We start from the raw sequence: 12,500 nt of genomic DNA, 5'->3' as shown, positions 1-12,500 counted from the left end.
ATATATTAACGATCTTTTATGAACAAGGCAATTCAAAATTCTTCAGAAGTACGAGTGAGATCAACTTTGATTGTTTGGTTTTTGAAATGTCATTCATTAGAAAACTCAAGCAGATTCCATTTGAGGAGTTTCATTGAAAAATTATGTTCTTAACTACCTGATTAATAAATAATCAGTTCACTAATGGGACACGTCATCATGACGACCTAATACTAATATAAAACCATTTTTTCATTGGTTGTGAACCTGAGCGAGTCACTAGGTAAATATGAATCGTTTCTTGTTCACTCTATTTTCTGTATATTTCATGATCGTGTTATTTTCTTATAAGGATTTGAACTGCACAATTTCCATTGATGTAACATCCCTTACGTGCACCGGAATTAAATGTGTGATAACAATGAAACGATCGCGACCAACGAAACATTCGAATCCCATCGGTAACTCCGGAAACCGGGATGGATAGCACAGAGATAGCAGACGAAGCCAAAGGCATACGGTGTACAGCCAAAGCAAGATTCACAAGGAAAAGAAATTAACTCCTTAAATCAATAGACGCGAATCAAGGACGCAAAATGGTTGAAGGTAACTACCTAAATCTTACCGAGGCATGGGACATAGTTGAAGGTAAGCATGATTTGTACACGTTGTTCTTAACCGAGGAAGAACACGAATCAGCGGAAACATGGATCTTAGAATTACAGGAACTGTTCGCAGAAGCAACGGCATACAAGATCAAATATATACAGAACGTAATTAGAGAAGAAAACAGTGCGCGCGAGGACACTATACGTCAAGAATCAACGAGGAAAGAGCGTGCGGAAATTGAACGAATGACAGGAAAGGCTCTATTAAAGCGTGACAGCGCGCAAGCAGTATTTGAGGCATTGCATAGCAGCGTTACGCACACTATTCAGTCCGACACGATTGCTATACCCCCATTAAAAAGGCTACTAACCCAGTTGGAAGAGGCATTTACGAATTGCAAACAAACAAACGAGAGGCTTATAGATCTTGCAGAGTGCGACAAGGCCGCAACCGCCTTAAAATGGGCTGCCGAAATACAGTGCCGATTCAACGAAATCACTGAACGAGTCTCGGCGTACATTGGTGAGGAAGAGCCGAAACCAGTAGCACGGAACTCACGCATCCTTCAATCTTGAACTAGAAAAAATAAGAGTGCCGCGATTTGAAGGCGAAATTCGCACCTGTCCGCAAGTCATGCCGCACCTTCGGAGCGATGACATCTCATACGTACTACACTCATGCCTAGGCAACGAACTAGCAAACACAGTGAAAAACATCGACGACGACGCTGCAGAAATGTGGAAAAGATTAGACGAGAAACACAGAGACCCTTCAAAACTGGCAGACATTATTATCAACGGAATACGTAGAGCCAGATTTATCAGAGATGGAGAAGAAAAGAGATTCACTGAATTTGTTGAAATCATAGAAGACGCTTACAGAGACCTGAGATGATTGGGTTTGGAAGCAGAAATAACAACCATGAGCTCAGTAAGCATCATCGAGAAAAAGTTGCCCTCGGACATACGACAAAAATGAGCCGAAATAGTTAGCACAGAAAATAGCACTGTGAACAAACCCGATATATTTCCATCTCTTCTCAAGCTTTTACAGAACCAGCGAGGAGCCGTAATTCATCATACCATGCATAGCCAAGGATGAGAAGGATTTTAAAAGTCAAAGAACGACGCAGAGGAGACGCTTGATCCACGATGATGCAAAACATTCCACAGAAGATCGCAGAATCTACTTATCAAAACCTATAAGCGATAAAATAGCACTCCTAAGAGAGAAGGGAGCCTGCTGGTCTTGTTTAAAGTCCGGTCATCTAATGCAAAGTTGCAAAACTAAGAAAACATGCAGCATCGGTAATTGCTCGTTACAACACCACAAATCTCTACACGAAGATGAACGAAGAACCTCACCTACACCCGCAAATATAGCCAGCGCCTCCGGACCTGCAAGCATATGTTGTAACACAGAAGACACATGCCTCCTTCAAATACAAAGAATCAGAACAAAAAGAGGATGGGCCAACGTCATGTGGGACTCTGCGGCATCTTTATGCTTTATCACTAACAATAAGGCCAAGGAAGAAAGCCTTAAAGGGGCAGCAGTGGATTTGTCGATCGTAAAAATCGGTGGTCAGTACAACACGATCAGAACAGTCAAGTACAAACTTTCCTTGCTTGACAAACAAGGGAAAGTCGTGGAATTCGATTACGTCCGACAGGATAAACATGGACGGAGTGACACACCTATTCAACAATGTAGCGCAAGACGAACTTCGGCGACCCACCGGACCTGTTGATGTTCTAATAGGCTATGACTATGCCGCCTACCACCCTGTCAGAGAGCAATGTGTCGAACACCTATTACTGCTGAAGAACCGATTCGGGCGATGTGTCAGCGGAACACATCCGCTGATCGAAAATGCAAACACAAGACACGGACTTCACTATGCTTCAGTGAATCACAGTTTCAAGGTCAAGATTGACGATTTCTACAACATTGAGAATGTAGGCGTTGAGTGCAACCCACGTTGTGGTAGCTGCAAGTGCGGCAAATGCACAATAGGCAGCAAAGACTACACTATCAAAGAAGAAAGGGAGCTACAACAAGTTGCAAAATTGTTGAGACACTTTAATTAAAAAACACCTTTTCTAGCTTCCAATGCCCGCCGTATCTAGAATTTAAACCTTACCCACTTCCTCTCCCCCTTTCAATGTTGACTGCTTAAGTTTCCAACATTTTTTTGTCGTGCTAGCAACACTGATAAGGGGGGAGGGGGGCTGCAGTGTGAGATAATAGGGAAATTAATAACGCCCCAAGAAGGTGAAGTGTCTCCACTATTTTTGCAACTTGTTGTAGCGTTGATCGAGAAAAACCTTTCGTATGACGAACAAACTAACCAATGGATCGTAGAGTATCCGTGGATCAAAGATCCGATCGATCTACCAGATAATCGTAAAGTTGCATTAGCAATGCTCGCCTCTACTGAAAGGAGACTCGCAAAGAATCCGGTACATGCTAAAGTGTACGACAATCAAGTCAAGGATACATGGTAAACAGAGAAGTAGCACGCAAACTTTCCAAAGATGAGATAATCAATTACAAAGGCCCCGTACACTTCATCTCCCATCATGAGGTTCTGAAACCAGATTCAAAATCCACCCCTGTGAGAACAGTCTTCAATAGTAGCGCGAACTACATGGGCCATGTCCTGAATGACTACTGGGCCGAAGGACCAGATCTTCTCAACAATTTACTTGGAGTATTAATACGATTTCGAGAAAACGAAATAGCATTAATGGGAGACATCAGCAAAATGTATCATACCATCAAAACAACCTCGATTGATCAACACATGCACAGATTCTTGTGGCGAAATATGGACGTGTCAAAGGAACCCGATACTTATGTTATACAAAGAGTATCCTTAGGAGATAAGCCTTTGGGAACGATCGCAACATTGGCACTTCGCAAGACGGACGAAATGGGGAGTCAAGATTATCCCGCCGCAGCGAAGATCATACAAAGTAATTCGTATATGGACGATATAATCGAAAGTACAAAGAACCTGCAAACAGCAAAGAAGGTTACCTAAAACATAGAGAAACTACTGTAGTTAGCAAAGGCGGATTCAAACTCAAAGAATGGATATTATCACACAGCGCAGAGGGTCGAGAGTAAAGTAAAGTAAAGTGGTGCATTTATATAGCGCCCTTATCACTAACGTCTCAAGGGCGCTTTACAATGATCAATTTACCCCCAGCCGACTGGAAGCATATACAGGCGCAAATTGCAGCCGCTTCTAAGCAGTCCATGTATGCTGGTACTCATTTCACCGACCTCGGAAGGATGGAAAGCTGAGTGAACTTTAGCGGGAAAGAAGGTCGCCAAATATTCCAGTCTCGGTAGAACCGGGAATGGAACCCGGGGCCTTAGGGTTGGAAGGCAGAGATCTCACCACTGCGCCAACCCTTCCGCTCTGATACACTCATACCTAACGAATCAAACGCTTTTTCTGAAAAGGTACTTGGAGTGATATGGGACCCAGAACACGATCAATTACGCTTTAAGACAAAGTTGAATCTGTACCCAAAGAAGAACAAACGTCGTAAAACTCAAAATGCCACACAACATTATGGAAAGCCAGACCTCCCCACCGCAATTTACAAAGCGAATGATATTGTCACAAATAAACAGCATATATACGACCCTCTTGGACTCACAGGACCCTTTACCATTCGAGCTAAAATCTTAATGCGACGCTTATGGACAAGCAATGAGAAACTAGACTGGGATGATCCAATCCCCGAAGAGAATAGACAGCAATGGTTGACATTCTTTAATGAATTACCCGAGATGAATCATGTCAGATTTAAGAGATGCATGAAACCGTCAGACGCTTACGGATCCTGTGCTTATGCAAGGTGGCAACGACAAGGTGGAGGATTTGCAAGTAACCTGATTGTATCTAAAAATCGTCTTGCCCCTCTCAAAACAATGTCCATTGACAAAATGGACAAGCGACTAAAGTCCTTCGTCGATAAAGCGTGTAGATATAGCTTTCAAAAATGCTATCATATAGTTGACTCTCAGATAGTGCATTGCATGACTCAGAAAAATTCTTATGGCCTCAACACTTTCGCTGCAACACGAATCGGTGAGGTACTAACATAGAAGATTGGTATTGGTGTGAAAGTGAACACAACATCGCAGATTGGTTAACTAGAGGAAAGAAACCTGGTGAAATTGATCATAGCAGCATTTGGAAAGAAGTACCTTCATTCCTTCAATATCCAGAAAGCGAGTGGCCTATTACTCGTAACTACTCTGAACCACAAATACCAAAACAAATCCTGAAAGTGGCTAATACAATCAACGCAAGTGTGGAAGATAGCTTTGCAGCTCGAATTGACATTGAACATTTTTCAAAGTACGAGCATCTGTTACGAGTGACAGCAAGAGTTCTAAAGCTTTACCAAAGAAAGCTCAGATTGACATTCAAGAATGCCACGCAAGACCTAAACAGTAAAGATATCAGAAGGGCAGAAATATTTTGGATTCGTGAGGTGCAAAAAACAATGGATAAAGATGTAAGAGACGGAAAGTATAAGCGTTTATGTCCTCGTACACGAAGCGATGGGATATATGTAATAAGTGGTCGTAGGGGGAAATGGATGGAAATGAGCCACAATAAAGGAGACATCATACTTCTCCCATACCAACATTGATTATCCAAACTCTACTCAAGACACGTTCACATGAAAGGGCACCATGGTGTTTTGACTTCCGCCAGCAAAATTCGCTCCAAGTTCTGGATATTAACTAAGTTACTCAAACTAGTTAAATCCATCAAGCTCAACTGTATTGGGTGCAGAAGATTAGACAAGGAACTGTCAGAACAAGTAATGGGAAATCTTCCTATAGAAAGGCTTAAACCAGCTCCTCCATGGTATTCCACATCCATTGATTTATTTGGTCCTTTCACAACCTGTGATGAAGTTAAGAAACGAACCACATCTAAAGCGTATAGAGTGATGATCTTCACTTGTTTAGGAACGAGAGCTGTTTACCTGGACCTCGCACCAGACTACAGTACAGAGAAGTTTTTGATGGTACTGAGAAAATTTGTGTCATTCAGAGGATGTCCATGTAAGATATATTCTGACAACGGTCCACAGCTCGTCGGAGCTTATCAAGAATTACAAAGTGTCACAAAGTCATGGGAATGGGAACAATCGAAGAACTTTGGAGTTACTATATGGAAGGATTTCAATGGAACTTTACGCCTGCTCATGCACCAAATGGAGCAAAATGGAGCATCAGAATCTCTTATTAACTCTGTTAAGAGAGCCCTTACAGCCGTCATTGTAGAAAGTATTCTGACATTCTCTGAACTTCAAACTGTATTCTTTGAAGTCGCCAACCTAGTTAACGAAGGGCCTGTAGGTAGACACCCAACATCAGCCGACGATGGTTCATATTTATGCCCGAATGACCTTCTGTTAGGCAGGTCAATCACACGAGCACCTAGTGGTCCTTTCAAGGAATCTACAACTCCAAAACACCATTTTGAATTTATCCAACATATAAGAGATGGCTTCTGGAAGAAATGGACCAGAAAATATTTTCCAGATTTAATTGTGAGGCAAGAATGGTATACAGCCCATCGTAATCTGAACTCTGGAGATGTCCTAATTCAGGATTCGAATCTGGTTAGAGATCAGTGGCGCCTTGGGATTGTATCCAGCACAATCCCGGGGACCGATGGAAAGGTGCAATGGGTGCAAGTAAAGTACAAAAATCCAAAATCTGGTGAACCTGTTACCAAATATGACAGCAAAGGCTACGTCACCATCGAACGACCTGTTCATCGTCTTGTGGTGCTACTACCTAAGGGAGAACATGTGAGCTTCTTAAGATTTACGAGCTCTGACTAATCAGTGCTAACCTAACTGTTTTCTGAACACTTGTTAGTATAAAAGATTCCGTGTATCACTTTTCGAGGAGAGGGAGTGTTTCATTGAGAAGTTATGTTCTTAACTACCTGATTAATAAATAATCAGTTCACTAATGGCACACGTCATCATGACGACATAATACAAATATAAAACCATTTTTAAGTTGGTTGTGAACCTGAGCGAATCACTGGGTAAATATGAATCGTTTCTTGTTCACTCTACACTCTACTTTCTGTATATTTCATGATCGTTTAAGTTTCTTATTAGGATTCAAACCGCACAACTTCCATTGATGTAACATACCTTACATGCACCGGAATAAAATGTTTGATAACAGTGAAACGATCACGACCGACGAAACAATATGTAGTATTATTGTATCTACTGTGCCTTTAGTATTTATAATCGTTTTCCATTTTTTATTCTTTTGACTTGATAATGACAGTAGCATAGTGTCATTATGTTCTTAATAGTAAGTTTAAAAATATTTTATTACGTTTTTTTATAACGAAACCAAAAATTTACATGGTAAGGTGTACTAAAAAGAGTGCAGATCTCCTCCCAGAGTTCTAGGAGGTGAGAGGGAAGAGGGCTTCCCTGAGTAAGCTTAACACTTCTTAAAAAAAAAAAAAACTTAAAAAAAGTTTTTCAGTTCCTATTTACAGATATAAATGCAAACTATATCTAACAAGCTAATATCGTCAAATGCTAACTGTCGTACAATCATTCATTCATTACAAGTATTAGGGCTTTCTTAAAGGCTTTTACAGTAGTAGCGTTTCTAAGGTCTTCGTCTAACGTGTTCCACAGGGATACTGCTCTATAGGCGAAGGTTCGTTGGCCGGTGGCTAACCTGAATAATGGGATTTCGAACTTCTCATTATTACGGGTTGTGCGATTATGTACAGAAGATCGTTTTTTAAACTTAGTACATAGATATTCAGGAGCTAAATTGCTGACACACTTATAAGCCATAACAGCATCTCTGAATTTGGGCATCTTACTAACTGGAAGCCAGTTGATTTTGTCAAGTAATGGCGTCACATGGTCACATTTCCGAGCGCGCGCTGCAGGCGAAGTTCTTAATAAGTTGCAGCTTTTGAATGTTCTTGGATGAGGTATTAGACCTCAAAGTTGAAGAGTAGAGCATTTTGCTAAAGACAAGAGATGTAATAATTAAAACCAAAGTCTTCCTATCAAAACAGTATTTCACACGGTTGATCTGAACCAGTTTAGTCGAGCAAGAAGAGACTAAGTGGGAGATATGAGTGTCATAGGTCAGGTGTGAATCTATATATACTCCTAGATCTCTTGCTGATTCGACAGCCATAACAGTCTTTCCAATAAACGAAACAGTAAAATTGACTGAATGTTAATACTTATCATTTGCTTGGTGCCGATCAACATGAACTTCATTTTTCACTTCATTTTTGTTCATAGTACATGTAAATTGCTTTTGCAATAATTATTGGACCAGAGAGTCCCTTCTCTTGTTTGGGACAAAAAGCAAACAGTATCAACATCTAAAATAAGAAGTACAGGCTGTAATACACATAAGTAACTCAATAAGTTTAATTTTTTGTATTAGTGGGTAAATGTTATAAAATTAATATTTATACTAAAGGGGTGAGAATAAAAATTAGTCTCGAGTAAAAAGTTTCACACAAGCCTTATTCTGAAAGAAAAATATTGCAAACCTTGTGGTTAATCATCCAGAGTGACAATATAAGATTTCTTAATGCAAGATAAACCATAGGGTACCTGAAACAGTCACATTATTGTTAATAAGCATACAACAGACTGTAACAAGAAACAAAAAAAGTGTTTGTCACACAGTGGCCTCAATAAGCTAGTACTGACAGCTGGTGAAAAGAGTTGGCTACTTCACTCACAGACAGAGCAGTCAGCCACATTAAATTTTTCCTTAAAATTGAAGTACAGTGTATTATAAAACTACTAACCACAGAATATTTCAAACCTAAGATTAAAATTCAATTTGACAATGAAAGCAGTCGGTTACATGTACTCTATTCAAGCCAGTTCCCAAGTCTTATTGTAACCTCTGGGTACAAGAAAATGGCCAGTCACCTGACAAATTCTGGAAACATTTCTTTTTCTTCTTTTTCCATAATGTCAGGACGGAATGTCAAAGCCGTCTGCGCATTGTCAGGGTGATAAAAGAGCTTCACATACCCTGAAGCAAATTGTTAAATTTCCATTATTGCTGGGATAATAATAATAATAATAATAATAATAATAATGGTTTATTCACAATTAATCATAGGCGGGAAACACAGAAACACTTACAAATAATACATTAACAACTACAAAATTCCATGAAAAATTGTGAAAGGAGGTGGGCTCTGGGGACGAGAAGTTGTTCTCAAATAACAATATATCAGTTTACAATCCTAAATACATAAATCTGTTTAAAATACAGTATTTATCTACGGTTTCGAAAACTATGTACAATTTCAGAATATATTTACATTATACAAAAAGCTTCCAAAAACACAAAATGATAATTATTACTATAAGACTATAATATCAAGAGAATTCACTGAACAATTTATTTTTAAAACATCTGAAGTCTTTTGCTTCAGCGGTTTCTTTCCTTAAATTGTTCCATGAGTTTACGATGCATATAAAACAAGAGTGTTTGTAACAATTTAATTGAGCAGGTATTGTCTTTAGCTTGAAACAATGGTTACAATGTAGATCGCAGCCGTCTGTATTTGTCAGCAAAGAAATCATGTGGGTTTATACCGTTCAGCCAATTTACTGTCTTTTAACATTCAGTGAGCGTGCAATTAAGATTTTCTGCATTCCTGGTTAGTGTTTATTACTGGAAGCAATAATCCACACCAGTACAGCACCTATTACAATGATGATCATAACTTTTATTGTTATTAACTGAAACCTTACTTGTGACAAAATAAACATCCATCCCTTTAGTGTTTTTCACCTTGCAAGTACAGTTATGGATATGGTTGGGGATTTATATACAGTGTACTGTACATAATTATCTTGAAGTCTCATGGCTGTTTTTACAATTCTTTCTCTAGGGTGAGATTGGGCATCAGCTTGTACAGTGTATTGATGAGGATATAATTATAAGATTAAATTTTCATGGTTGATCCACTCTGAAAACCTCCTCTTGATAGCCAATCAGATAGAGAGAATTCCCTTAAAGAAGTTATGCGATTCATCCCTTAATATTCAGAATGCCGATTTCTGGACGAGAGCAATCAAAGTATCTACTCTCAAGGACACGGTGATACCATTTATCAGTCCGTTCAAACCCACATTATTTTTCCACCAGGTCCCAGTGGATTGCCTAGGCCACAATGTCGTGCTTCCTCCTGTATTCTTTTTGCGCCAATCACTATTTAATACTAAAATAATAATTATTATTAATTTTAATAAATCTGAAGAGACCTTTTCTCAGCTTTTCAAAATACCAGTCATTAATACTATAATGGTGATATTCCATGCACATGTACTTCATAAAGTTGAAAAGGTAACTCTTACTTACACTGTACACTAGGCACAAGCCATTGCCTACCTGTCAAATCTGAGGCATTTTGTTTCCAGTTATTCAGTGTAGGACTCAGACCGACACCATCAGGAAAGTAAGACATGAGAAATGGCGCTGCTGGACAACTCTGGAGAAGTGGCGGTTCAGTGAGACTTTCCAACCAACCAGCACAGTTCACAGCAGAAACCCTCTTGCAAAGACAAGTTAAATCAGCTGAGAACTCAGTTGCATGGACTTAATTTTACACAAGTTCACTAGATTTTCCGTGACAGGTCACCTGGATACTAGAAATTTCAGTTAGCATCCAGTATACATGTACATGTAAATGTAGTTGAAACACTGCTGCAATTATTTTAAAGCTGTTTAATTAACATCTTTTATACAGAATTTTACATACTAAGTGATTGCTGGTTGTAAATTGCAATAACTATGAAATAATTTATAGTTCTAGTCAGTGAAATCTATTTTCTCTATAGGAATAATAATTACCGGTATGCCAAAAACGATTTTTACATGCACTGTATTCTAATAATTTCCACTTGCAGCAATTAACATGTCTTAGTGCCTAAGAATTACAGAATACAATTTCAAAATGGATCATGCACAACTTTATAGACACTGCAATTTACAATTCTCTTGGTTTTCTTTTCAATCACTATTCATACATGTAGGTTATTAATTTACAAACCTCATCTTCCTCAAGACTACAGGGACTGACCAATATCTTTTTACCCTGCAAAGAATCAAAGTGGCCATGAGCCACTGAACTTGGAAAATGAATTCTGAAAGGTCAAAATGTTAAGCCTTGTTCCCAGAGTCTCTCTTCTCCACTTCCCCTGGAGCGGGAGAAGAGACCTTTGGAAGGAGGCTGTTCGCATTTTTGCATAATTTGGTCATTGACAAAATTATGCAACAATAAGAGTGTCGCTCTTACATACAAAGATGAGTATTGAGTTACTCTCATTACTGTAGTAAAATAATAATAATAATAATTATCAGGAAGATTTTGTTTGATTAATTTATGTGACATATAAAAGTTAGGCCTACAGTGAAGCATACACATGTATCTGTCCCACACAGGAAGTGGATGTATCGTGTACCAGGGGTGCAGGGATGGCGCAGTGGTGAGAGCACTCGCCTCCCACCAATGTGGCCCTGGTTCAATTCCCAGACTTTGGGTCATACACCGTATGTGGGTTTAGTTTGTTGGTTCTCTACTCTGCACTGAGAGGTTTTTCTCCAGGTACTCCCGTTTTCCCCTCTCCTCAAAAACCAAAATTTGATTTGATTTGCGTTAACTTGTTAATTTCAAATTACAGTGTCCCCAATTAGTGCTCTACGGCATTAGAAGATTAGACACTCCTTTTTTTACCATTAGTGAAAACTGTGATGGTAAAATGGCTCATACTACAAATACAGCCGAGGAAACGATACAATATAAATACTACATAGCTTCCCTGAGAGAAAATGTTGTTACTTATAGTAATAATTATTAAAAAAAATTAATACTAAACCCAGAAAGATTGAAGAAAATAATAAAAATGAAATCGATAAACACTGGCATCGAGGTTGATTCCGAGTTCACTTCAACTTCTTTTTCAAAGCAATTTAACGTGCTAATTGATGTGCTTATCCAGTTCTACTCTTCAGTGAGTAAAGTACAGTAATGCTGGACAGTGGTATTAAAACGTTCACTGATGTTAATCCCTATCGGGTGGGGTTAGTATTTGGATGGGAGACCAACTGAGACAGATACGATAATGTCATTGCTTATAGAGGACGACAGTCATATGCATCGTAACACCTTTTTTTCAATTGGAAGTCAAGACACTTTTGTCATTTGTCCATGAACATTGCCTAAAACTGTTAATTGTTTCACACCATGCAATATTTTCTAGAGCTTACAATAATATTGTACGTTGCTCAAACCCCAATCTGAACAAACTGTATTTCTATTGCTGTTAACAGTAATCTAGGTGTACATGTAATTAATATAGAAGCTTAAAAAGTTGTTTCTGCTGTTAAAAACACATCCTTTTTAACAAATGTTCACTGAAAATAAGCCCTGTCGAGCAGGGTTAGTATTTGGATGGGAGACCGAAAGAGAGATACAATACATTTATTCATTGCCTTTTCAGAGGCCGTCATATGCATCACAAAGGCTTTTTTTTTCAATCGCAATACTTGCATTTAATAGAAACCTTACTATTAATCACTTTTGGTCATAATTCTGATAACAGCATGTCCATTCCTTTTTAAATTCTTGCTCCCTTGATCTGTTGAAATATTGGGTGGTTGTTGATATTCGCTTACAGTAATTTTTCATCGCTTTTGAGAATTGCACATTCATTTTCCGCACACTACCTCCTTATAATAAACTGTAATTAGGGAAAGTCAGGAGATATGAGATAAGCAAGTTGACGGTGCATGGAAATTAATTAGGAAACAGTTTCAGTTGGAGTTAA

At 38.8% G+C, this 12,500-nt stretch overlaps 1 protein-coding gene across 4 annotated transcripts in view; it reads right to left on the bottom strand.

Annotated features, from left to right (window-relative positions):
* The window catches only part of LOC138033865 (lysine-specific histone demethylase 2-like), a 171,942-nt gene that overhangs the window by 136,435 nt on the left and 23,007 nt on the right, over positions 1-12,500 (bottom strand). For 3 of the 4 annotated variants that reach the window (XM_068881726.1, XM_068881729.1, XM_068881727.1), the window contains 4 exons: positions 10,724-10,768; positions 10,063-10,225; positions 8,586-8,691; positions 8,195-8,258 (listed from right to left, as the gene is read on the bottom strand). In XM_068881726.1, coding sequence (XP_068737827.1) covers positions 8,195-8,258; positions 8,586-8,691; positions 10,063-10,225; positions 10,724-10,768 — 378 coding nt within the window. The remainder of the gene's footprint in view (positions 1-8,194; positions 8,259-8,585; positions 8,692-10,062; positions 10,226-10,723; positions 10,769-12,500) is intronic. The other variant, XM_068881731.1, reaches the window with a different exon arrangement.

This window comes from Montipora capricornis, chromosome 14 (genome assembly GCF_036669925.1).
Source record: "Montipora capricornis isolate CH-2021 chromosome 14, ASM3666992v2, whole genome shotgun sequence".
Lineage (NCBI taxonomy): Eukaryota > Metazoa > Cnidaria > Anthozoa > Scleractinia > Acroporidae > Montipora > Montipora capricornis.
This window is presented reverse-complemented; position numbering and strand designations above follow the sequence as displayed.